This window comes from Toxotes jaculatrix, chromosome 17, assembly GCF_017976425.1.
Source record: "Toxotes jaculatrix isolate fToxJac2 chromosome 17, fToxJac2.pri, whole genome shotgun sequence".
Taxonomy (NCBI): Eukaryota; Metazoa; Chordata; class Actinopteri; family Toxotidae; genus Toxotes; species Toxotes jaculatrix.
In genome coordinates, this window is record NC_054410.1 from 3,607,056 (window position 1) to 3,632,351 (window position 25,296).

General features: G+C 42.2%; 3 protein-coding genes and 1 pseudogene across 3 annotated transcripts; all 4 read right to left on the reverse strand.

The window, feature by feature from the left end:
* Positions 1-822: 822 nt before the first annotated feature.
* Positions 823-3,015, reverse strand: mrps26 (mitochondrial ribosomal protein S26). The gene is made up of 4 exons (XM_041061315.1): positions 2,655-3,015; positions 2,090-2,236; positions 1,818-1,941; positions 823-1,600 (listed from the first exon to the last, which is right to left on the reverse strand). The coding sequence occupies exons 1-4, from the start codon at positions 2,873-2,875 to the stop codon at positions 1,469-1,471; spliced, it is 624 nt and encodes a 207-aa protein (XP_040917249.1). The 5' UTR covers positions 2,876-3,015; the 3' UTR covers positions 823-1,468.
* A 1,245-nt stretch (positions 3,016-4,260) lies between these two features.
* si:dkey-33c12.3 (uncharacterized protein LOC335380 homolog) lies at positions 4,261-7,327 on the reverse strand. The gene is made up of 3 exons (XM_041061313.1): positions 6,220-7,327; positions 5,591-5,715; positions 4,261-5,421 (listed from the first exon to the last, which is right to left on the reverse strand). The coding sequence occupies exons 1-3, from the start codon at positions 7,204-7,206 to the stop codon at positions 5,361-5,363; spliced, it is 1,173 nt and encodes a 390-aa protein (XP_040917247.1). The 5' UTR covers positions 7,207-7,327; the 3' UTR covers positions 4,261-5,360.
* Positions 7,328-11,197: 3,870 nt separating this feature from the next.
* On the reverse strand, positions 11,198-12,983 carry LOC121197330 (nanos homolog 1-like). Its single transcript, XM_041060895.1, has one exon. It carries the CDS (start codon positions 12,886-12,888, stop codon positions 12,205-12,207), a length of 684 nt encoding a protein of 227 aa, XP_040916829.1. The 5' UTR covers positions 12,889-12,983; the 3' UTR covers positions 11,198-12,204.
* A 990-nt stretch (positions 12,984-13,973) lies between these two features.
* Positions 13,974-16,090, reverse strand: LOC121197337 (annotated as a pseudogene).
* Between the last annotated feature and the right edge of the window lie 9,206 nt (positions 16,091-25,296).

Consider the following 25,296-nt stretch of genomic DNA (forward strand, 5'->3'; position numbering starts at 1 on the left):
TTTAGTGATCTAAGAGAAAATGCTCTGATCTTTTTCTGTAAAAAAGCAGGTGTTCAAATTACCTTTTATAAACTACGACAGTTCACAAAGTCAGTTTTTAAAACAGCATTACCTGAGTGTAACTGCTGTGTTTATTCCTTCCCTCTTCTCACTAAAGCTGCTGCAGGTTGCCTGATTTTCTCTTGACGTCTTCACCTCTGATCACCATGATCCCATCAACCTGCACGCCTGGCCTGAGAGAAGGAGATTACACTGGTTCAGCAGCACCTTGTCCTACATTAGGTAGTTAGTAAACACAGCAACATGGACAGCTGCACAGGGCACCACCTAGAGGGCAGCTGCTTAAAGTGCAGGAATAAAGGATGTGAAAAATACTTTTTCCTGAGGAAATACTAGTTGAAGAGTGAATGAAAACGAGTTATAAGTTTCCCACTAACAGCTGTTAGCTTCTAGGAAATTAAACATTAAACCATAAGATCTCCTAAATACCCACTAAAGGGGCTCTACTGACACATTTCTCCCTTTTGTGAATTATTTTGTCATCTTAAAGCCCATAAATTACATTACACACAGCAAACTTTCCATATTCGCTTAATAATATCTTTCCTACAGCTTTTAGAAGCCTGTCAGAACTCCTGTACTGACAGGCTGTGTCAGTCTTCAGCGTGTGGTAATTTGATTGAACTGTATTTAGGAATATGTAGCATATAACCGCAGTAATCACAAACACAAATAACCACAAACCATTTGTCACCTCTGACACCTGAAAGTGGAGCCTTCACCTGAGGTTGAAGAAGAGGAAATCCTGCACTTACATATGTTATCATTTCCATGTTTTAATGTGAAAAGCTTGAGAACACATAGGATATTGTGGAACGTCTTCTGAGTCATCTTGTCTTGTTTTGCTTTGCTTTGCTTTCTCACAGTTTGATGCTATGTTGTAACTGTAAATGAAAAACTGTAAATTCAGGTAGCTCTTAAATCAATTTTAGAGCCTGAGTAAGTACAGAAAATCTAAATCTTGATAAGTTAGAAAAGAAGGTGATGCTTCACTGTTCAAAAGGATTGAGTGGAAACTCACAACAGACATTAATTTACCTTATATACATCACATCATGAGCAGACTAATGATAAAAAGAACGTGGTGACAGTGAAAATAAAGGCAGCACGGTTAAACTGCTCATCACTAACAGAAGTTTGGACACGTGGTCTCATTCTGTCAAAAGCCAAACTGACTCCACACGTGTACTTTTCTGATGACACGATGCCTTGTCTTCAAACTTCTCTGCACATGAGCCAAGTTTTCTGCTGATGAATGGTTTTTAAATTCTTAGTTTACAGGTTCGACAGCCTTCTCACCCTTAATGTTTCAGTGGTCATGTTGGAAGAAAATTCGCTCCCAGGGTCCAAACATGAGTCAGTCTTTGTTTTTCTCCTGAGACAGACACGTAGAGGCTGGTCTGCCGTTTCACTGCAGCACTGTCTGTTTCACAACTCTGCCTTCTTTGTCGATGGCAAAGTTGTAATTCTTTGGATTGTCCAGAGCTTCTTCAATACGCTGGTCCAGGTTCTCCAGGGTGATGAAGTTCTTTGCATCCTCCTGTCAGATGGCAAAAGAACAAAGTCAAAGTGAGGCTGAGATCAGTATTTAGGATTATCACAACGATCTATCTTTACACCATGTCATGCAGAATTTAAATTTTTCACTCTGACTTGCAGAAAAACATCTTGTGAAGACCACAGGAACCTGCCAAAGTCGCAGTTTGCAGTAAAACTGATCAAAAAAAAACCCAAAACAAATCTTAAAGACATTGTACCTGCAACTGCAAAATCTCCTTCTCTTTTTCTTTGATGAATTCTTGGTGCTGTTGTTCACGCTTAATGACAGCTTCTAACTGCTTGCGCTCAGCTTCCTCCTTCTCCTTCTGGACTCTCATCACTCTGAAAAACACAAAAGAGAAGCTGAATTATCAAAACAGTTTTTGGAACAAGGTAAATTACTTGCAGACCAAACAGCATTCACTCTTCACTCCATATGTTTAGCTGAGGTTTGCTTCATCACCGTCTTTCGACTCAGATTTCTTCTCACCTGATTTTGAGCAGGCGTAGGTTCTCCTCGTTGTTCCAGGCCATGAGCGCGCGATGCTCCTCCGCCTCCTGCCTCGCCCTCTCCTCTGCCTGAGAGCCAGTCTCCTCCTCATACTTCTTTCGCAGCACCTCCTCCTTAAACTCCAGACTGACAACAGAGGAAAGAGACAGTCAGCTTCAGTCATGTCAACCACAAGGCTAGGTGAATTTATGGATCACATTTTTGTCAGGCTGACATAACAGTAATTCCAATAACATTATATAACATTATGCATGGAGCCTCTGTTAAAATCCTTGTTTAAAAATCACATGGCTGCGTTAAAAGACTACAAACAAACAAAACTTGTGTAGCCTGGGATTTTTACTTGTTCATGTCCAGAGGACAGTGAAATATAAAATTTTAATCTCTTTTTTGGTTTGTCGGGTTTTGTATTATCTATCTATCTATCTATCTATCTATCTATTTACTTACTTATTTACTTATTTATTTATTTGAAAACAGAATCGTGTACCGTTTTGGCGTCTTTAAGACCTACAGATGCCCTGAATCAGGGCTTTTAACGTACCGGAGCGCCCTCATGATCAACTGGTACTCCGTGAATCTCTCCTTCAGCACCACCATCTCCACCGGATCGACGGGGGGAGGAACTTTTATTCGCCCCTCTTTGGACTTGGCCACAGGGTCGTTGCGGGACTTTCGGCCGCGGACGGCCTCCACGAGCACGGCGCTCCTGGGTGCGAGGAGTCGGGCCGTCTGGACGGTCCTGCCGCCGATAACCTGAAACATGACGGCGTCGAAATGTGCGAACAGACGCAGATTCTTTGACGGTAAATGTCACGGTTAATAAAAACGCACGCCGTTACAAAATTGCACCTTGTAACACTGAGACAGAAGAGTTATCGACATAAGGCGGCGGCCATTTTGTTGCCCTCTGACCGGAGGAAGTAATTAGCAAAAGGAGACGTTGTTGTGAAGCTAACGCCATCTGTAGGTTAGAAAATGCATTTTCAGAGCAGTCTGTGCCTCTCATTGATGATTTTTTTTTTTAAATAGTCCAGGACTTTTCAACACCAATGTAACTAACTTTAGTGGCAGCTAGATGGCTAAGTTGGTTTAATATCTGCTCAGTCAAACTCTAACATAGCCTAGCATTAGCCTCCTTTGCGAAACCACTCAGTTAAAAATACAAAAGTATTTTAAGTGTTTTTGAAGACTTCTCTGAGTGACCACTATACTGTACATCAGGGCCAGTAGAGCTTATTTCAAAGCAGACATTTTGGCTTGTGATGGCAAGAAAAGCACAGGTGGAATTAATAAATGGTAATCAGCTGTGTTTAAGCCATCATGCACAGAACACCACAAAACAAGCTGTTTTGGATTTTTTTGTAATGTGACATCAAAACATTTCAACACACCTTACAAATAAATCTCTCTCCAGTTGTGATCCTGTCTGGAGAGTACGCAAAAAGCCTTTAAATTGCACTGATGCTGTATTGAATGTGCAGAAAAGACTTGAGCGACTGTTCATACAAGACAATGACACAATGCAGCACTTAGTATTATATAGGCTGAATTGTTGCTTTGTGCTCACAATGTGCAGATTTTTGAAAACGACATGTTTTGTGCATTTCTGAGTGGAATGCGGGGTGTCAGCCTGATGACTGATGATCCTGCCGTGGCATCGTACCACCACATTACATCTGCAGCCCGGTTGCCAGGAACATGGACTGATGGGAAATGGCGCAGTGCCGCTGTGTGTCGTTCCTGTGACATTGGGAGCTGTAGGAGAAATTTACAGAAGATGTGGCCTAAATGAAAAATGTCTCCTTTACTCGTCTTCTTCTTCTTCTTCTTATTAGTCTTCATCTTTTAGTAATTATTCTAATAATTCCCATAATTTCAGTTACACATTTTTTACTTAAAGATACCTCTGACATTCAAAATAAGTTGTAATGTTGATTCAGTAATAAAAAATGATATTAATATGCCTAAAACTAGACAGTGCATGGCTAAATAATTATGTTCTACAGTAAACCTATTGTGGAGAATTAACACTGAAATGATGCTTTGTGCTTAGCAAGTGTGTTTGGGCCATTATATTAGGATTTCTGTAACGTGAACAAAATATCCTGTCAAATAAAAACTCAACATGTGAACCGGGTTGCAGGTCAGTTATATGTTTATTCAGCTTGTTGCCGACTGTTACAGGTACGCCAAGCATAATGGTGCTTGTATTAGTTTCACAGATGTAAAGCACCATCAGGTCTAAGATTAGCAGACAAACAACAAGGAGCTCCTGCAGTTATCTTTCAGTTTCATTGTTTAGCTTTGAATGAACTTACAGAACAAAAGGGAAAAAAAAATCTAATGCAGATAGGCTGAGAGACACACTGCATGATTTTAAGGAGAAACCAGTAACAATTCGTCTTCCAAAGCATTTACATGTCCAGAGGGTTTTAGAAGAAAACACAGCTTTATTAGGAATTAGAAGTTGAAATCACCAGCCAAATTAGAGGGCCCAAACCCACACTGATTTTCAGACTAACCAAAGCTTTCAGTATTTGTGTAGATGTAAATGCAGAGGAAGAATAACTAAAAAGGACAAACATGAGTATAGTGAAAATAACTTTTTAAGGTTACTGGTTCACTGACTACTACTACAGAACCAGGGGTGCAGGACAATGCGTAATTGATTGGTAGAGTTCCCGGTCAATAACGCTGCAGGTTTCTTGCATTAATTCAAACACAGATAAAGTCCAAGCATCAAGAGATAAAAGGAATTTTTTTGTCCTCCTTCACAAACAATTGGTCAAATGTTTGCAAAGTGAGGGATGAGAGGAGCCAAATGGTTAACTCTGCTGCTTGGAGCTTAACGTGTTGAACAGAAAGGAGCTCAGCCAAAACAATACTGCTGTCCAACGTAGCTATGTAACTAATGCAGTGCAGCCACTCTGCATTTTACAGTTTGCCGTCATCTTGATGTGTGGTGTCAGAACGTGTGTAGAAGAAGGGGGACTTCTGGTGGACCTCTTGTTTAGCACAAGGGCGCATCTGTCTTGAGAAGGATGAGCTTTGGTTTGCGATTTGGTTTTGGGGAGGAGTAGAGAAAGGTGTTTTTTGGGGGGAAAAAGATGACAGAGGGAAGATGGTAAAAGAAATGAGGGAGGGAGAAGGGTGATGTTTGGGTCAGGGCGGGAAAGAAGGGGTATGAAGAATTCAGGATTCAGGATTTAGGATCAGAATTTTATGCCAGGCTGGTGGCATTTAGGTTTTAGTTCAGGGCGGGAAGAGAAGGGTAAGCCAGACGAATCTCCTCCCCCTCCAGAAGTTTCCTGAAAAGGAAAGTAAAACAGATTTTCATTTATTTTCATGTTTAAATGCCTGAAGTTTGGAAGTCAACATCAAGATGATAAATGTCAGCAATATTAGTTGTACTATAGTGGTTACATGTAAATAAGGTTTTGTGTTGGTGGAGATCTGCGGCCAAAGCCCATGTCTTACCTGTACGCGGCTATTTCAATGTCAAGCGCCATCTTCACATTGAGAAGGTCTTGATAGTCCCTCAGGTAACGCGCCATCTCCTGCTTGGCCTCAGTGATATCACGCTCCAACTCACTTATCCTCATCTGTGAATGCAAAAAAAAAAAAAAAATACAGCCATTCATTGTCAAGTATCACAGACACTGATGCAACAGCACAAGAATATAAAACTACAACTCCACGAAAAGCATAATTGAGTTTTTTTCTTTGCTTTGATTTGCTTTAGAATTATTGGAAATTGGTCAGAAAGTGGTAAATAAATAAACTTGCATATTTTCACCTCTGCTTTGAACCTGCCATGGTTTCCTGCTGAGACCTACAGTGTTGGGAGGGTGTAGCTGCTGCAGAGAATATATTTACATGTCATCTGACAGCAAGATTTCCTGTGTCTGTTTTTCTGCTTTCTGTATATGGAGTGTTTTCCTGTATTCTGGGTGGTAATGATAAACATTAACACATCCCTTTGCTCCTGTTTGAAGCTCTAAAAAATAATTATAAGAAAAGGATTCCTTCTGATCTGAGAGCAGAATACTTCTCAGCATATTTTCCTGTTGTATGTTAATACAGACCAGCGTCCAAATGTCATTCACCTGGTACTTTGCCACCTCTTTGGCCTGTGTCTCCTCAAGATCCTCCAGCTGCTTATTGAGGGAGTCGATGACATTCCGGAGAGCCTCTATCTCCGAGGAGCGGGTCTGAAGCAGTCTCCGGTACTCCATGGTCTCCTCCCGGATGGCGTGCACAGCCTCGTTGTTTTTGCTGGCCATCTCCGCCACGCTTGCAAACTTGCTCTTGTACCAGTCCTCGGCGGCCTGCATGTTCTTGTTTGCCAGCCGCTCGTACTGCGCCCGGATGTCTCGCAGGGCGGTGGAGAGGTCGGGCCGGGACACCTCCACGTCCACGCTGATGTTAGCCATCTGCAGCTGGGCCTGCAGCTCTGCTTGCTCCTCTGCAAAGACTTTCTTCAGGAACACCATCTCATCACACAGAGAGACCACAGTGGCCTCTGTGTCATAGTTGAAGAGCACGGCCCTGCTCGCCTCATCTTTGGCCCTTTGCAGGGCCTCCTCAGCATCCATACGCCGCCTCGCCTCCTCCTCATAGCGCTCCTTCATCTGCTCATACACGTCACGCAGGTAGTCCCTCTCTGCTTCCATCCGCATCTTCTCCCCGTTCTCCGAGTCTATCATGGCCCTCAAACTCCGCGCTTCCCCCTCATAGAGCGCATGCAGGCGGGACGGGTCGTTCTGCCGCCTCCTCAGCGCCTCCAGCTCGGCCAGCAGGGCTCGGTTCTGCAGCTCCAGGTGCCTCACCTTCTCAATGTAGGTGGCGAAGCGGTCATTCAGGTCCACAAGCTGCTCCCTCTCCTGGGAACGCAGGCCCAGCAGCTCTGTGTTGAGTGAGCTGGCCTGAGCCAGGTTCATCCTCTCTGATCCATCTGGCAGGGATGAGGAGGCCAGCCTCACGATCCTCTTCCCGGACGGAGGAGCTCGAGAAGAGTAGGATTTGGTGGTGGTTCGGGAGCCTCTGTAGCTGTCCCAAGGGCGGCGGTAGGAGAAGTAGGAATCGTGACTCATGATGGATTTTTTGTTGTGGATTTTTTTTTTGTTAAAGAAAAGGATATGAATGTTTTTAGTTTAAGAAGGTTTCTTTTATGTCCCCCTTGTTCTGCACACCATCGGTGAGGATGAGCGAGCGTTTTTGCACTGCACCAGCTCAGTGATGCTGCAGATCCCAGGCTTTTATAGAGCGAGGCTGCCCCCCCTCCCCTCCGCCTCAGAGAAACATCAGTGCTGTCAGCATCCACCGGGCCAATAGCAGACTGCTGCAGTGAGGAGAAGAGAGGTTGGTTTTTAGACTCACTCTCAGCCATGGCAGGCAGAGGACATGTGGTAGAGCAGGTGCTCCTTTAATTTGGCCTGGAAATGGCAGTGCACTCAATTACTCTCATTACTCTGTGTGTTTCTGGATGGATTTTACTCTTATTTTCTGCCCTCAGTGCTGGCTCAGAAGCATCTCTCAAGCAATGAACACACCCACACCTTTAAAACGAGAAAAGAACTGGGGCAAACCATGTGAAAATGACTTGAAACAAAGTCTTTTCCACAACCCACATAGAGAGAATCAATACATAGTGCGTAAAGAGAGAGGGGCTGGGGGGGGGCAGATACCTGAACAGCCAAGCACTTAAAGGTTTTAATGCTCTAGAAAACTGAAAATTTATTACCATAGAGATTTTGGTACTTAAATAGACAGATGTGGTAGATCATGGCCACCACTTTATCTGAGTAATTAGAGAGATGATTGACTTTTTCAGATATTCTTAAAAACCTAGTATTTTCTTCTTTATGCACTTTCCATCTTCTCACTTCTCACACATGTATTAAATAGAGACCCCTTTGCAGTGCCCTACATGTTTCTATTGGTCCCACGGTGTCTTTAGAGGTATGTGTTTGATCTATTTAGATCGCAAATTGATGAGTCACTGATGTTCTTGAGTCGTCCTGACTCTGACAGTGTGTGTGGGAGGCACCAGTGAGGAAGAAAGTGCTATGTGCATCTGCTGACACAGAGAAACGCTCCCGCTGTTTAACATCCAGAGATGAGTCAGAGGCTACCTGTGCATCATCCTTAGTATTTGTTTGAAAAACAGAGGCATCGAGCTGATGTTCTCAACCAGGAATCAGAGCACATTCCTGCTCAAGGACACGTATTGGGTGACAGATTGGTGACAGTTGTGAGACACCGTCTTTAAAGCCAACATTTATATTCCTGGGGGGGTTTCAGGACTCATCATCCGGCTGCTCTGCAAGCTCTCACTGTTTGACCCCTGACACCCGCCTGTCTCTGCAGATATCAGCCCAGTCAGGCGGAATGTACTGAAAGATTTCAGTGACACTTTATAATACAGCCCGTGATCTACAGTGTAATTTCATTATATGAATCAGGTCTAATAAAATACGGACTGGTTCCTTCTGGTATTTAAATATAGGTTCAGTGGGAGAAAACAAGGCTAGGGACAAACAGCTGGGTGTTACAGTGTTTTTGTAAATACTAGGTATTTACTGGGTACAGGGAACATGTTTGGGAAACATGGTGTTAACAACCTTTTTCGTACTGTGTAATAAAAGAATGACACAGGCACAAACAGCCACACAATATATTACAGACCTCGTACCTCATCATTACTGTGCAATGTAAAATGCATGGTGCAGTTTTACTCATTAAGAAATGGTATTACAGTCTGGGAGAAAACAGAGTAAAAGAGGGGAGCTCAGTTACACCCATACCACATGGATTTATGACCATGTCTTCTACGTCATTGTTTGATTTGGAACAGGGGCGAGGCTAGAAATGGGCACAGCGTTCAGCTCATAACGGATAGTCTGGAGTAGAAAACAAACATACCTTTGGCAAGTCAAGGCTTCTACTAAAACATGTAGATATAGGTGGATCAAACAGAGCTAATCATTAATGGCTTATGAGGTACCTATTAATTGTTTTAATTCTTTTGAGAAGTATGAGTGTATATGTGTGTGTGTGTGTGTGTGTGTGTGTGTGTGTGTGTGTGTGTGTATGTATGTATGTATATATATATATATATGATAAAGGCAAGATAGGCTTAAAACATAAACCAACATGTTTAATTCATTTTGGGCATGTTGGAGGAGGGTCTTTGCTTCCTCTGGAGTCCCATGACTCTCTCACTTGAACATCACCTCTGGCTACTAAGACTGAAAAAGCAAATGATAAAGCAGAGTTATTATGCCAGTAGGTGACAGCATTCAGCCGGACAGTGTCCTGAGGTTTTTGTTCCCAGACAGACACTTGATATCTGCCAGACTGAAAGACGAGAGGTTTCTCTCTGTCTCTGATCTGATTACAGTATTTTCCTCCTTCACAGTGAAATGATGGGACATTATTTTGTCAGCTACATCCAAAGGCTTTGTTCTGTTTATAGTGCTGTGGTTGTTAATGGCTGCCAATAGAAATCAATTAACATTTAACTCTAATTAATTAATAATTTTTTTGTAGTTTAACCGGGACAATAATAATAATAATAATAATGTGGCTGGTGTAGTTTCAGTTTGACTGCTTGATTATAAAAGATGTAGGTCACTCATGCACAGACTGTCTCAGTGGTATCTGATCTGTGGTGAGAACAGTGCCCCTAAAAAGTGACTTTTAATAAACTCAGATGTGTCTTTTTGCAGATCTTGTACGGTTACTCACAGCAATACACAGATCCATTTGTATAGCACCTTTCCACAACAAGGCAATTTAAGGTGCTTTACAGAGAAGGCATTAAGAAAACCAAAATAACAATACACATTTCAATAGGATTTAAAAGAGCAGAATAAAATATCAGATTAAAATGAGCTACAGTGAAGTGAAACGGATAAAACAGGAGACTAAAAATTAGAGTGCAGTTAAATACATAGTTGGTTTAATAAAAGGCAGATGCAAACAGAAAAGTCTGAACAGAGAGCTGGAGCAGAGCTGAGTGTTAAAAAGATCTGTTGTGTCAGTTACATCCAAAGGCTTTTTACAGAGAGGGGTGAGGTCGGTTAATGTTCCTGCAGTTCTTAGTAGTTGCCAATAGAGGTCAATGAAACTCATCGATCTGTTAGCATTTAAAGGGACAGCTCAGCCAGAAACACAACAAATACGATGAGTGAACAGTTTTCATGCTCACAACAACAAAGAACAAGTGACTTACCAAAAAAAAAACAACTTATTCCAAATATGACATGGTTACTCACAGAAGTCCACAGATTTCATTTCAAAAGTTTTATCAGGAAACGGAAAGAAACTGTCCACACTAAGGTCTGTGAATGATTATATATGATATATAACATTTGAGATATAAAAGGGAGAAAGATTTTAATATAATTTTAGTGGACCAGTCCTCTATATGAGATAGTGATATACACAAACGTGATTTAAAAAGCAAACTAAGTCAAATCTAATAATTACAGACATGCAAAGAAGCAGCAAGATACAAGGCACCTGAGCTCTTTTTAACTGCTGTAAAGTTTTTCACAATGTGTCTGTCCCACATCTGTGGGGCTCAGCACATCTGGATGATTCAAATAGACTACTACTAAATGTTGTGCAGTAAAAAAGTTCAATATTTCCATCTTAAAAGTAGTGGAGTAGAAATAGAAAGTAGAAGAAAATAGAAACACAAAAGTAAAGTAGAAGTGCCTCATAATTGCACTTGAGTGAATGTACTTTCCACCACTGCATGTTGTCAGTGCTCGTCTGTGCTGTGAAGATTTTTTACATAGGTTCTGGTGAGACTACTGTCATTCAAAGCTTTGAGCACTAGGTGGCGTATTTGCATTGCCTGTCAGTGGTAACTGGAGACTGTTCTCAGATGAAACAGTTGAGTGAAAATGCTTTTTTTTTTAAACCTGTTTGACAAAATACTCTGAACTCAAAGTAACATACAGACATGTTATCGTGTATCCTGCTGCAGGCTCCAGTATCTACAGCCTCCAATTTTGAAATTGTCATTTCATGATTTCATTTCATTGAATATTAAAAATCAGTTGTGGTCCCATATCATTAAAGAAAAATGCAAATTACATGTTTATTCAGAGGTTATTTACAGTGAATATATTTCCCACTGATACATAAGGTAAAAATAAGTACATAAAACATTTTTATTGACAGATAAAGACTTTGGAATGTCAGGCTTTTCATTGCTAAAATTGTTTGCTCCTTTTTATACATTTACAAGAATTGCAGGTACACATTTCCACGTGGAAAAAATATCAATTGAGCATTTGTGTTCTTGAACTTATGACATATAATAGAGCTTGGAGCTACTTGAAGAGCATGTAGGTGAACTGTCAGATTTACCTTCGACTGTTTTACATTCAGTTAAAATCTGTAAAATACTATGCACATAAAATCACATAAAGAATAAAAGACATCCAACATATAAACATACAGAAATCACCTTTAGGCTAAATACAAAAGTGTATTCCTTTGGTAGAAAACATTTATCTTGAGAAAAAAGAAATGTGCTCGATATAGAAGAGTAGATCTTGCATCTTGCATGGCCTGCGAGACTCTTTACATCCACTGGCCAATGAACTATGGGACTAAACATTCATCTCATATCAGGAGTGCTGCATATGCATTTATGTTGGCATCTCATAAACCCAAACCAGCCCTCTGACATGCACAGGACTGTTTGCACTGGCACTGCGCTTCTCGAAACACAGCAACTTCTGATCACAGCATGAAGGTGGTCATTCACAGGTCGATCTGTACAGTACTTTGGTTCATTTTTGATCACCAAGTCCTTAGAGTGCTGGGGTGGGGGGGGGGGGGGGGGGTACTGCGCGCAGTGCGTCCAAGTGTAAACTACGTGCCCATAGAGATACAAGACAGACGAAAACATTACAAATGAAGCAGAGACACATACAAAAAAATCAATAAAAATCTTATTTTCTTAAAATCTCTCTCTCCAGACTTGTTTTGTGCATGAAATGGGGCAAAATTACTGCCATACAAACTAGTAATTTAAGACAGTGCAACTCAAACTTCATTCGTCTCCTCGCTTAGAAGATTTTCAGCCGTTTACCGATCGCTCTGCCTCCCCTCGCCACTCTCTGGCTCGGCTGGTCTTTAGAGAGTGGGCAGTACTTGATGGTGTGCGCATTGTCGCCGTTGGCACTGCAGAGGGGGCAGGTGTATGCCCGGAGGATGGGGCACAGGACTCTGCCGTCCGCCGTCTTCAGGATATGGGTGCCGTAAACCTCCTCCGGTGCGCCGTTATTCCGACAGAAGACGCACACCTTTGGCTCCGGCTTTCCCCTCTGAGCCTGTTTGCGCCTGCGGTCCATGGAGAGCAGGTCGAGGCCGGCGAAGCTTCCCCTGTAGGAGGGTGAATCTCTGTCTCCAAGCGCCGAATCACCAGCAAGGTGCTCGTACGGCCTGAGAAGAGAGACGCGCTCCTTGAGATCATAGATGGAGATCGGCGGGGAGCCCGGTGCAGCGCAGCAGCAGTCCAAGTGTCCGTCGCTGTCCCTGCCGTGCCCAATTACGCAGGGACAAACCGGGGAATCGTCCTCCAAACCCAGCGTCGCCTTAAGAGACTCAGTTATAGAGTTGGGGCTGCAGGACGGGCCGTTGATCTTGTTTTTGGCGACAAGTGTCGACAGGCCGAGGTAGTCGTTCCAAAAATTAAAAGTGTAATCATACGGAGACCGCGCGTCCAGGTAGCCGCCGTCTAAAAAATCCATCCTGTCAGAGCTGCAGAGTTTAATGTCCACAGAGGTGAATAGGTGTTTCTGGTGATGCGTTTGTCAGCATGGGTGGCCTGTGGAAGCGATCTACTCTCTTCTCTCGCTGGGTCTAGTATGCAGAGCACTCAACATGTAGGCGCTGATAAGTTCCCCAGAATAAAACTGGGGGGCGTGGCTTGGTTCAAGTTGATTATCTCTCTGGCCCCATAGGAGGGTCCACAGAGCAGAGCAGGGAGTTACTGAGCTGGGAAAATCATTTTCCCTCCCACAATGTGAGTATTATCAGTAAAAGAGGATATTTTTGTGTTAGAGGGGGATTGTTTATCCCGTTCGTGCAGTTTCTTTGGTTGTTTTGTCCTTGTTCTTTTGTTGCTTTTTGTCAGTTTTAAATTTAAGAGGAAGGCTTGAAGAGAAATGAGCTGAAACATTTATTCTGCTGCTTGATAGAAAACAACTGTTATTCAGTTTACAGCAAGGACATAAAAGGGTTATAATTTATAGTAGCTGTTTGCTTCCAAATGCGTTGTTTGTGTCCAGCAAAAACGGTTTATATGAAGGGGAACTCCTGTGATTCAGTATAAAGTTTCAAGTAGACATTTAAAAAAGAACAGTCAGCAGAGGCCAAGATACCTTGACTTTTTGTCCTTACTTTGGCTCATGCTCCAAAAACACTGGAGCTTATTTTTGGGGGATTTTAACCCTTTAAAGGCCAGTATGTTTACAAAACTCCAGAAATTCACAAAAACTCAAATAAAATACATATAATACAGCTCAAGGAGTATTTCATTATTATTATTATCAGGGCCTGAGATGGGTCAATGATTAGCAGCAACATTGATTTTGATGCATCATTATTTTTTCTGGAGTGGCAGATTAAAGTTAATAATCTTAGCCTATAATGATATGTGATGATTTTCACTAGACCTTCTCCTACTTCAAGTAAAAGTTCTTTTTTCCCACTAAATGCTTATTACTCTGTTGTGTTCTGAAAATAAATTAAAAATACAAGATCAGTTTGAATTAGAAAAACATTTATTTTTAGAAAGATGAACACTGAAAAATGAACACTGAAAGAGAAACATGGAGCATTTAGGTATGTTGTTGGGGATGGGGATAGGCTGAGATGGGAAGAGAGAGGGTGAGAGAGAGAGAGAGAGAGAGAGAGAGAGAGAGAGAGAGTGTGTGTGTGTGTGTGTGTGTGTGTGTGTGTGTGTGTGTGTGTGTGTGTGTGTGTGTGTGTGTGTGTGTGTGTGTGTGTCTGGGTGTGAGAGTCCAGCTCAGGTGTAACAGAGGCTGCAAAGGGACATACTGTGGCCCTTGCATATGAACTTCTGACATTTGCAGCAAGTGCCACCAACTCTTGTTTTTCTGTCCTTGCAAAAGTGGCACGGCCTCCTGGCACATTTACCGGTGACAGAAGGGCCTGCAGCAGGACCACCCTGCAGATTTTTGACTATCTCTGCAGCGGCCGATGAGTGGGGAAGGCGCCCTCTCCTCTTGATGTGTGGGGTCACCAGCGTTTCTCCCACCTCTTCAATGTAGAGCCTCCTCCTGTAGGCTTTCTTCTGGTGCCAGGATGGCTCGACTGATGTCCACAGGACAAAGGCGTTGTAAAGTGAAATGTCAATCACGTTGTGGAAGAGGGCCAGTGGCCACCGTTTTGTTCTCCTCCTGCAGGAGTAGGTGGCAACAACCTAAAAAAAAAAAGGGAAAAAAAAATAAAACAAGACTAAGAACACATGATCCAAGTATTATTCCTCGTAATACACATTTATTTTATATGAAAATGCTTATTTGAAACCCTACATATATTTTAGATAAGAACATAAGCCTATGAATAAATAAATGTGTGCGTAACAGATGCGTAATGGCACCAACCTTATCAAGGTTGTCCACACCTCCTTTGCATCTGTTGTAATCTTTGATTATGACGGGCTTTTTCTTCGGATCGTCGCTTATGTCTGGACTGCGGTGTTTCGTGCTTAGGAGCAGCACATTCTTGCCCCGTCGGGGGATGAATGAGACCAGTGTGTGGTTCCTCGTAAAGGCAAAGGTGGAGGAGAAGACCGCTCTCGCCTGGAGCAGATTAGGGGGAATCTCAGGCTTGTTCAGGCGAATTGTGCCAACCAGGGCCAGTTTCCTCCTGAGCAGCTCCTCTGTCAGTGCGAAGGAGGTGAAAAAATTGTCACAGGTAACGGTGTGTCCCTTGAGCCCCTCTGTCATCTCCAGGACCACCCTCATCCCCTGGTTGACTTCAGAAGGAGCGCCGGCAGCCTTGCCTGTGTACACCTGCAGTCTCCAGGCGTAGGACGTTTAGACATCACAGTTTGCCCAAATCTTTATTCCGTATTTGGCCGGCTTTTTTGGCATGTACTGCCTGGAGCTGCACTTGCCTCGGAATGGGACGAGCTGCTCATCCACGCAGATGTCCACGCCTGGGTTGAACAGCATCGGCAGGCGGTGCGTCCACATCTCCCACACTTGGCGAAAGGCAGCCATCTTGTCTTCACGGCGTCCGGGTCGGGACGACTTGTCGTCGAATTGCAGTGCTGCGGAGATGATGTGAAACCTCGAGAGGGCCATCGTAGCCCGGAAAATGCTCCGCCCTGACTTCGCACTCCAGAGGCTTTGGGTTGCTTCATTCTTTGACCTGTAAACACCGGCCAGAATGAGCAGCCCCACGTAAGCCTGCAGTTCCTCCGTGTCCACATCTCGCCAGTCTGTGACTGAGCTTCTCCCATGCACGTTTGTCATTTCCACTATATGCTGCAGGATTTCATCCGTCAGCAGCAGTGCAAAGCTGGACGTCGGGTCAGTGATTCGGGCGACGGCGTAGCGTGTAGGTCCCGCGATCAGACCCCTGGCTGCTGGGAAGTAGCGGAACGTCTCCGCTTCTGTGGGAGCCCAAGTTATTTTTCCGTTTTTTGAAGTCCACCCCGTCGCTGCTTTATCAATCTCCTTTACGCTCTCGTCGTCAGATGAGTCGGAGCTGGACTCCAGCTGGTCTGTTTCCACCGCCGAGGCCTCCTCGTTGTCAGCCTCAGAGACCTCGGAGGAGGGTGAGGAGTCGACACCGCACTCAGAGTGCTCGGACATTTTCAGAGTCTCCTGTGTGCTGTAATGTTTTACTACCTGCACAATGGCTGCTCCTGGTGTCGTAGTGGTGGGCGGCTCGACCCAAAGCATCAACAGTGTTGATACGGACGTTGATATTGGCCTTGATCGATACTTGTGTGATGAGATCGATACTTAAGATTCAGTTTCTCTTCTCTAATGGAAAACCCACTTTTTTTTTTGGTGGGAAACAAATGAACCAACATTCCCCTCTCTGAGCAAGCGTGCCAATAAACACCTGGAAGTAACTGCAACATCTGTACCTGCAGAAAGTTTTCTGTTACTGTCGTTCTCAGCATGGGGACAGGGCCCAAAAGGGGACCTCAGCCAAAGGTCGCGAATGAGAGCCAAGTGTAGTTTTTGCTTTTGTTTAGTTATTTGCACTTTTTAAATTTGTACTGTTGACTTTATTTTTCACAAACAATTGTGTGTAATGGAAGCACATTTTTTGTTAGATTTTTATATTGTTGATATTGTTAAATTTATATATTGTTATATTGTTTCTGAACAAAAAAACTTAACTGAAAAAGTAAAATTTCAGTTGTTAGTTAATAAAAAGTATTTTTTATTTGCCTAAAATCGTTGTCCTGTGTTTTATTGTGATCATAATCATGATCAACTAATTGAAAATTCAAAAATCACAAAATCATTCAAAGATCATGAAGATTAAAATTTTCAGTTTTCATTCAAATTTGCAATTCACTTCATAAATTATGACACATTGCTCGGCCCTACACAAAAGTAAATACGCTGCTTTTCTAAGTAAAAAAGTATTGATATCGTTATTGGCTATACTGGCCCTGTATTTACTTGGTATCAGATCCATACCAGAGTTTACAGTCTGGCACATCCCTAACTCCTGCACTACTGCTTATACTTACAGCCATGGCTGCAGTGCACCTGCAAAAAGTGTGAAATATTGCTGCATGCTTTGGGGAAAAAGTTGTCCCATCTGTTGGACAAGTATAAAAATTAAAAATTGAAAGCTAGTTGTCCAAAATAAAATCTTAATGTAAAGGAATGCATTTGTTTATGTTAATTAAATGTGGGATCAATAATGCCATTTTCAGTGGTTTTCAATTGGACGTTTTTTGTCGTTAGGAACAAATGTGTCGGTTTTTGTGTAGCTTATCCAATTTAAACATTATTTTTGAAGCCAATAAAGGTTGGGAAACATTTGCCCTTAACCATGGACTCTGAGGAGTCTCAGATTAGGAAAGAGTCATGGACAGTATGGAGAGGAAAAAGTGAAAACATCTACACATTGTCAGGTTCCAGCCTCTACAATGGCAGGATGTTCTTCTCATCTTTGTCATGTTTAATAGTAAACTGAATATCTCTGGGCTTAGAACGTTTAGTTAGAATAAACAAGACATTTTAACCTTGGTCACCTTGGTCTCTGCGAAGCTGTGTGCAGTAGCCTAACCATTACTGACAAGACAAAGAGCCCAATATACAGAAACTAAAAGTTAATTGACAATAAAATCTAGTCCTGTACAGGCGTCTGTGTTTGGTTGACAAGAGATTTCTGTGACACGAAGCGCCGTAACCCAATAACAACAACCTTTTGGGCACAAAAAATGAAGACAGAAAAATCTGCATTGTGTGTGTGACCACTCGAACAGATCCCTTCCTGCACTGATGAACCTACAGTGAGTCGTTCCACATGGAGCTGCCATGTCCCCCCTGCACCTGTTCTGCTTCCCCTGAGCCCCACGGCTTTGTGCTCACAACCAGCCCTGCTCTGCTCCATTGTCTCCTCTCTACAGCGGGCCGTTTAACTTCATTAATATGCATTAAAACAGAGTGTGCCACGTGTGTGTGTGTGTGTCAGTCAGTAAGACAGGCCCGCAAAAAAAGAGCTTGATAACTGACCTGACTGCCAGGACAATGACTATGTTACTATTTTTGTCTCTCTGTTGAGTGAAATATTAAGGACAAAAGTCATTTGCACGTCTTATATTTAAAAACCGGAGCTAAGATCCAGTTTTCTGCCACGATGGGGGTTTTCATTGATGAAATAAATCAATATCAGTCTGTCACAGACTTGGAGCCAGTCTCTGAAAATGATCATGAGATTCAGTGTATTCAGTGGAAATTTATATGAAAACCTAAATCCTTGGTTTCATCCTCTGGATTCAGGTTTTTTTACACACCAGTGTATCACAGCTCTCTGAGCAACTGTTTGTTTCTTGGTTTGTGTATATTGACAGTGACTATAAATGTAACTGAAAAAACAGACCTGTATTTGATGTCACAAAAGGTATGAATGTGACTTTAAATCAAGCTGAAGTCTTCTAGAATATGTGTGTGTCCAAACTTTGGCCCTATATATCCTGAACAGGATTCTTTGAAAAGAGAATATTGCTGCTGCTGCTGCTGCTGCTGCTGCTAATGCTATAAAAAGTTTGCAGCGAATATAGATGGCACAAAGCATGAAGAAAATCATGTTAGGGAGACAGTTTCTTCTATCTGAGAATAAATTATCATTAGAATACACCACATGGTCCATTTTCAAGGTCACCCCCGCTTCTGCATGCACAAAGGAAATCATGAGAGAGCATTTAAAAGATGAATGGATGCCACATCACAATAGATAAATTGCATGAGGGCCAGTATGACATGTGGTTCTGTTGCTTCAGGGTGCCTATATTATTCTCAATGCAAAATGTGTTTGGCAGCAACAAAGACTGTATTGATGATGAATATGAAATACATTCAGTTTTACATATGAGAAGTTTCATTCAGGGTCCCATCACTTTAAAAAAGATAGCAGCTGATCCTACACAATAATTTCTGGTGTGAAAGTAGGATTTGATGCAGCTTTAAAACACACGGGCCAATTCAAAAAGTGCTTTACGTGAGGCAAAATACATTTTAAAAACACAATAATATGAAAATAGACACAAATAACAGACAGCGAGAACAGCTTCAGTGTAGTTACAGCGCAGTAATAAATCACCACAAATGTAATAAAGAAAAATAAGCGCAGCAGAGAAAATTAATCGGTCAAAGAGCAATTAAATTTAAAACCAGACAGTTTTAAATTTAAATTGAAAAGAAGCCAATGTATATACAAGCTAATGCATCCTGAATGAATCCGTCCAAAATTTAGATTAGATTTTATTTTAATGTCAGATGTCTCTGAAATTAATCTTCCATCACAAGGTGAATACTGAATAACAGACATATACAAAACAAAACACAAACAACAAAACAATAACAAAGGTTCTTGCTATTTGCTTTAGTTCAGGCTTTGACACCGAATACATCCTACTTTAAACCTATCCTACCCATCCTACTTTCTAACCTTTAAAAAGTGGTTAACATAACCATGAAACATGGCACACGCTGGAGAGAGTGTGTTGACGCTATGTTTTTCTCAATGGATTATGCTGTTGCAGTACATGAGTGTAATTTGTAGGAGACAGGGTTGATATTTGAGGATATAACTGATAAATCAGTGTAAAAAAAAAAAAAAGACTTTTTTTCTCAAGTTGTGACACAAAGGAATGGAACCTTTAATTTACTTTTTAGCTATTTAGCTGATTAGCTGACTCTTAAAAGCATCCGCAATAAGCTTAAACTGATAATGGGCAGAGATAACAGTAAAGAGGCCAAGAGTTAGTTCCACTGTAGCCAGTCTGCCTTTGTTCGTGAAATGTGTGGCCATTGTTTCCCTCTGTTTACTTCTCAGTTCTGTCAGGCCTCCACACAGTCTGCTACAGAGTGGGAGCCACATCCAGTCGGGCTGTTTCAGCTTCATTAATTACAGTGACTCTGGCTTCCAAAGGGTTAAAAATCTTCATGTGTAAATACAGTTTCAGAGTGTAATGATGGCACCCAGAGGCCTCCCACGGCAGCTCTGTCTGCCGAGCAGACGAGGGTGAGATGGGCAGGCGCTGCTCCCCCATTCATCACTGTCAAGTTGAATAGAAAATTAACAAATCCCTTAATTAAAAGACCTTTCTAGACTCTGGTGTGTGTGTGTGTGTGTGTGTGTGTGTGTGTGTACCACGTGCCAGCTGCACTGCTACATTGTGCAAGCTACAACGGCCTGGCACAAGAGACACACACAACACTCACTTCCATGAAAACATACACACACACACACACACACAGACCCCTGCCATTCCTGCTGCTGAATTAATAGCATAAACTGCATAATGTGGCCAGCCTGAGCACAGGTTCATTCTGGATCTCTGCACCTCCCCAGACACAGAGCTGGGTGGGGAGTCAGTTGGGTCTTTGATCCCTGACCTCTGTCTCCTCTCTTGGGAATATAAGACTGCATCCCTAACGGTCCGTCCATCTGCACACACACACACACACACACACACACACACACACACACACACACACACACACACACACACACACACACACACACACACACACGCACATGCACATGCACACACACACACAAACACACCCTCTGCCGCCCCCCCAGACCCCAGCTCCTAGAGTCAGCCCAACCCCAGACACGTGTCAGTGTCACCAGCAGCAATGGAGAATGCTAAACAAGCCGAGGTCAACCTGAAATTAGGGGGTGACTTTCGGCCTGTCAAGTGCTTTGTCATGACCACCAGCTCTGTGAATGCGACCTGCTATTACTCACCCCAAAATTCCACCCCCTCTGCCCAGCAGTTAGGCATGCATGTATTCAAACACACATATACAATGTCCTCTTGACGTGGTGGAAGTGGTGGCACTGAAAGGAAGGTGGGTCAATGTTGATAGCGATAGAGACGCCGGAAAGCCTGTAATAAATGTGCTCTTGAATATGAATATTTTAATACATGTAATGTGGAATATTTTGATATTTTTAATACTTGATTTGGATCAGTTTCGTGTTAGACACCCTTAAATAAATCTTTCACTCCTTGCAAATTGTAGCCTAGACAATGAGTTGACTAATTGACTAATCAGTTGTCAGAAAATTAAACTGTTTTGATACTCTTAATTATTTCAATAATTTCTTTAACTTCTTTAACTTATTTTGTCCAAATGATATATTGATAAACTCAGAAAATAATCCACAGATTACTCAGTAATATAAATAATAATTAAATGCAGCACATTTCAGATCAACAAGCCTGTCAGTTTTGCAGTTTTGTTTCATTTCATATTAAAGTCCCAAGATCAGTTTTGAATGTGTAAACACATTTTTTTTAGAATAGAAATGAAAGTAAAGTAGGGCTGTAACTAATAATTACTGTCATTATCAATTAATCTGCCAAGGGGCTAAAAACTGTCTGCTGAGACCAGTTGCTGTAACTAAACTTGTCACCAGAGCAAGCAGAGCAGAGGAGGAGGGCGAGGGAAGTTGTGGGCCCACGGATCAGAAACTTGTTAACTCACCCAAATCTGCAGAGATTAGAGCGGGAAGTGGTCAAAGGGCTTAGAGTGTATCAGTACAATGGGGCCGAGAGGATTAAAAGTGGATTCGCTGAGCCCCTGTGATGCCCTTCATCTCTGGGGGTCCACAGCCGGAGCACCTTTGTTGGGTTAACTAACGGCACTTCCCATGAACGCAGAGAACAGACCAATCCCTTTTTAATGATGCAGGGAAAATTCCACTGGCCCTGATTGCCACAATGCTTTCGAGAGCCGCCATTGTCCCACACACCATGTCGAGCTTTTAAACTGTGCAGCCAGGCGAGTGGACTGCGAGGCTTTTGAAGTCTACTTGTAGTATTTTAGCCTGGTAGAAATAACCTTCGCTAAAACAATGCTGATACGTGCATCTGCTTAATGGTTGGAGCATAATGCTAACACTAGCACCGCCAGGACTTTTAACTGCCACTGTGTCCACCCATGTCTGAAATATATGGAGTAGTATGGAGCTTAATGGATTGTAACATAGCGCTATAAAGTGGTGAATGCGTATATGAAAGGTAAAAGGTTTGATAGTAACCATCCAAAGTGTCTCACATTGTCCTGGTCCTGTACATTTGGTTGGCTGCAGATTGAATAGCAAGTGAAACATCCTTCAGTTGCAGAGCTGACCTGCAGAGACACACTGGCTGATCAAAACCTCAACAGGCCGAGCCAAAGAATCACGGCTCAGCACCAAACCTCAATGAAAAACAAGTAACTGCTCAAAATATGAAAAACAAATGTCATCTTCAGTTTACAATCATTTATCTTTTTTAAAAGCTGTTCGCTCAGTTTCTTAGACATAACTGTATATTGGTAGAGCTACTTCCAGGAACAGCCCATTCCTGGCTCAGCCCGTCCACCACTTGGTTCAGAGTGAAAAGTCTCAACAACTATTGGATGGATTGCCATGGGATTTGATTCCGGCATTGTTAGCATAAATCACTGCTGTGTCTAATTACAGCCTAAACAATAGCAAATGTGGGCATGCTAACACCTGTGTGTGATGTGAATTTTGTGGTTATCCTGCGAGTGATGTCTTGTTTTGGCGATGGTATGGGTGATGTTGCTCCCGATATGAATGCAGCCTTATTGCAGCGTTTGAGTTGTGGTGATAGTACCAATAAAGCTGCTGTTCAAACTGAAAGCTGCTCGCCGCTGATGTTTTCTTACCTGTAAATTCCAGCTCTCCACAGTATTGTTTCACTGAACTGATTGACTGTGATGTATTGTTATTGCTCTCACAGATTACAGTCCCGCTTGTGGTCTGCTGCTAATATGCAGTAAACTGCATACCCTTCTATCACAGAGACCATTAGTTCTCGGAGACAGATGTGTCTTGTCTCATATTAGCTCATGCTCGGCTGTCTCTTGTGATCTCTCAGCTATGCAGCCGCTGTCATGTCCACAATCTCTCATCTCGCATTCAGTTTCCTGAAACTGAATTACAAAGAAACTGTACACTTTGGGGCAACAGATAAAACACATTTGGGTACATTGCCTGCACGGCTGAAAGGCAATCCCACTCTCATTTTGTACATGTTTTCTACAATATGTTCTCCATCAAAGTCCAGAACTGTATTTGTACTAGCTGTCTTTGTTTGGTGTCTGAGTTCTGAGAAAGAGGTTTGGGACCTCTGGATGGAGTTGACAGTGACAGGGTGGCTTACGTTTAGTTGACTTTTATTCATTGGATTTTTGTTAGTTAGGTTTTTTTTTTGTTGGTCGACAAAAACTAAAGATATTTTAGTCCAATTTTACTGAAATTCCACTCAAATTCAGTGAATACTTTTCCCTGCTGAAATCAATGCTGGCATGAAGACTGGAAACCTGGCTCAGTCCAAAGTAACAAAATCTGCCTACCAGCATCTCTAAAGCTCACTAATTAAAATGTTATGTCCCGTTTGTTTAATCTGTACATAAACAGAAGACATAGAATAACCGCATTTCCCGAAATGTAGATCTACACCTTTACCTGTTTAAGAACATGTTGCCTTTAATGCAATCAAAAGAGTGACTTTTACCAGTTTTACCAGCTGTGATTGTTGCATCAGAAAACTTACCTGACACAGTCTGACTGAAACATCTTGCTGCTATAAATCCCGCCCGTATGTTCACCTCAGGCAGGCTAAAACATTCACTGAGAGTGATTTGCTGCTATTAGTTGACCCACTATCCCATCTGCAGAACACACACAGACCAGTGGACCCATGTGCAGATTGGGACAGGCCTGGCAGTGTAATGGTCGATACCATACAGGACCACAGATGGGTCCCCTGCACAGTGGAGCCGGTGGCTGGCGCCGCAACCTGGGCGCTGGCCAGATGGGCCACCCTGAGAGAGGCTCAGCCTGTCAGGCCCAAACAGGCTGATCTTATTACTGTGAGCCAAGACTGGAGTCTGGTTCCACACATACACACACACACACATCATCATCAGGGGAATCCACATTATCATGCCTGACTGTCACAGGCTGGATTCACCCTGTTGTGTGTGTATATGTGTTTTCACCTGTGTGGTTTGTCAGATGTTTTCATTGCTGTTCACACCAGAAAAATCAGGTTCCATGTGGGTTCCCATGTTGAGATAACAAAGAAACTGAATTCCCGTCCCTGGAAAATGGTGTCTTCTCAGGTTTCTTAGGATGTGGGAATGCTGGATGTGCAACCAGCTACACAATAGTGTAGTTCACTTTTCCAGCGAGGTCTTCGAAGGCCAAAACAGAGATGTTTTTGTTCTGAGACGTGTGACAGGTGTGTGTGCTGCTGCGACTTGTTGGGTGTGGACCACTACTGGCCAAGATTTCATGTTTTATAAATATCATAATTTTATAAAGTTATATATCAGGAAACATACAGTCAGTATAACCCTTATTTCCTGTTCTCTAAATCTTTTCACGAAGATCCTAAAATGTTAATAAGCAAAGCTCTAAAAATAAATTTGCTCCTGGAGCTTCTCACATTTAGGTTTAAGTCTTGAGATTTTTAAATTTGGACGAGAGCTGGTGAATGTGAAGCAGCATTAGTGAGAACATGCTCAGTATGCACTGAGCATATTCCTGGGATAAATAAAAGTTTAAAAAGCTGATTTAAAAAAAAAATCAAAGGTATGATAGCAGTGTTAAATTCCTGCTAAAGTGGAGTATTGGGGGTAACAAGAACGCAGTTGTCCATATGGAGTCCTATCTGCTTTCAACTAATGGTTGAACTCTGTTTGCAGGTCATATGTAGTTATTTTCTGTTTTCTGTGTCATCTGTTGTAGGGTTTTTAACCACACTAGCAAGATAGTTCTACGGATTGCAATGTTGGTCAGTTAATCGGTCTGTCGGTTAGTCCAGATGGAAATATTTCACAATCTATCGGCTGGATTGCCGTGAAATTGTGTGCAGTCATTCATGGTTCCCAGAGAATGAATCCTACTGTTCTACTATTACTGTAAAATGTGGTGCATACATTCATGTTCCCCTCTGGATTAATAAACTTTACGTCATCGCCATCAGGTCAGAGTTTTAATTTGCTGTTAATAACCAAACACCCTTTCAAACTAATGACTTTCCCATCAACCTTGGCTGCACTTTGTGTATGCTAACATTAGACTAACTGCAGCTCCACCAGCAAGCTTTCAGACTCTTAGTCTTGTCATTTAAACAGTCATAAAAAGAAAGAATGTATAAAATAAACTGAACAAATAAGTGCAATAACTCAAAAGTGAAAATTAAAGAAAACAAAAGCCTTTTTTCTCTACATCTTTTCATTTGTCATCGGTAGAAAAACATTCAGTCACTTGGCTAGTATGACAGGATATATGTGTTTTAATCTATTAAATTAAGTGACAGTTGTGACTTGACTTGTAATTACAGTGTAAGGAAGCTTGACTGGCCAATTTATGGTGAAAAATGTGAGCAGCTGTAA

Bases quoted from the DNA above. Each gene is read 5' to 3' on its own strand.
- mrps26 (XM_041061315.1), bottom strand. From the start codon at position 2,875: ATGTTTCAGGTTATCGGCGGCAGGACCGTCCAGACGGCCCGACTCCTC. The intron at 1,942-2,089 runs GTGAGAAGAAAT...TGTGTTTTTCAG, and splicing joins CTACGCCTGCTCAAAATCAG to AGTGATGAGAGTCCAGAAGG. The intron at 1,601-1,817 runs GTACAATGTCTT...GCCATCTGACAG, and splicing joins AGGAGATTTTGCAGTTGCAG to GAGGATGCAAAGAACTTCAT.
- si:dkey-33c12.3 (XM_041061313.1), bottom strand. From the start codon at position 7,206: ATGAGTCACGATTCCTACTTCTCCTACCGCCGCCCTTGGGACAGCTAC. The intron at 5,716-6,219 runs GTGAATGACATT...TTGCATTCACAG, and splicing joins AAGAGGTGGCAAAGTACCAG to ATGAGGATAAGTGAGTTGGA. The intron at 5,422-5,590 runs GTAAGACATGGG...TTTCCTTTTCAG, and splicing joins ATTGAAATAGCCGCGTACAG to GAAACTTCTGGAGGGGGAGG.
- LOC121197330 (XM_041060895.1), bottom strand. From the start codon at position 12,888: ATGGATTTTTTAGACGGCGGCTACCTGGACGCGCGGTCTCCGTATGAT.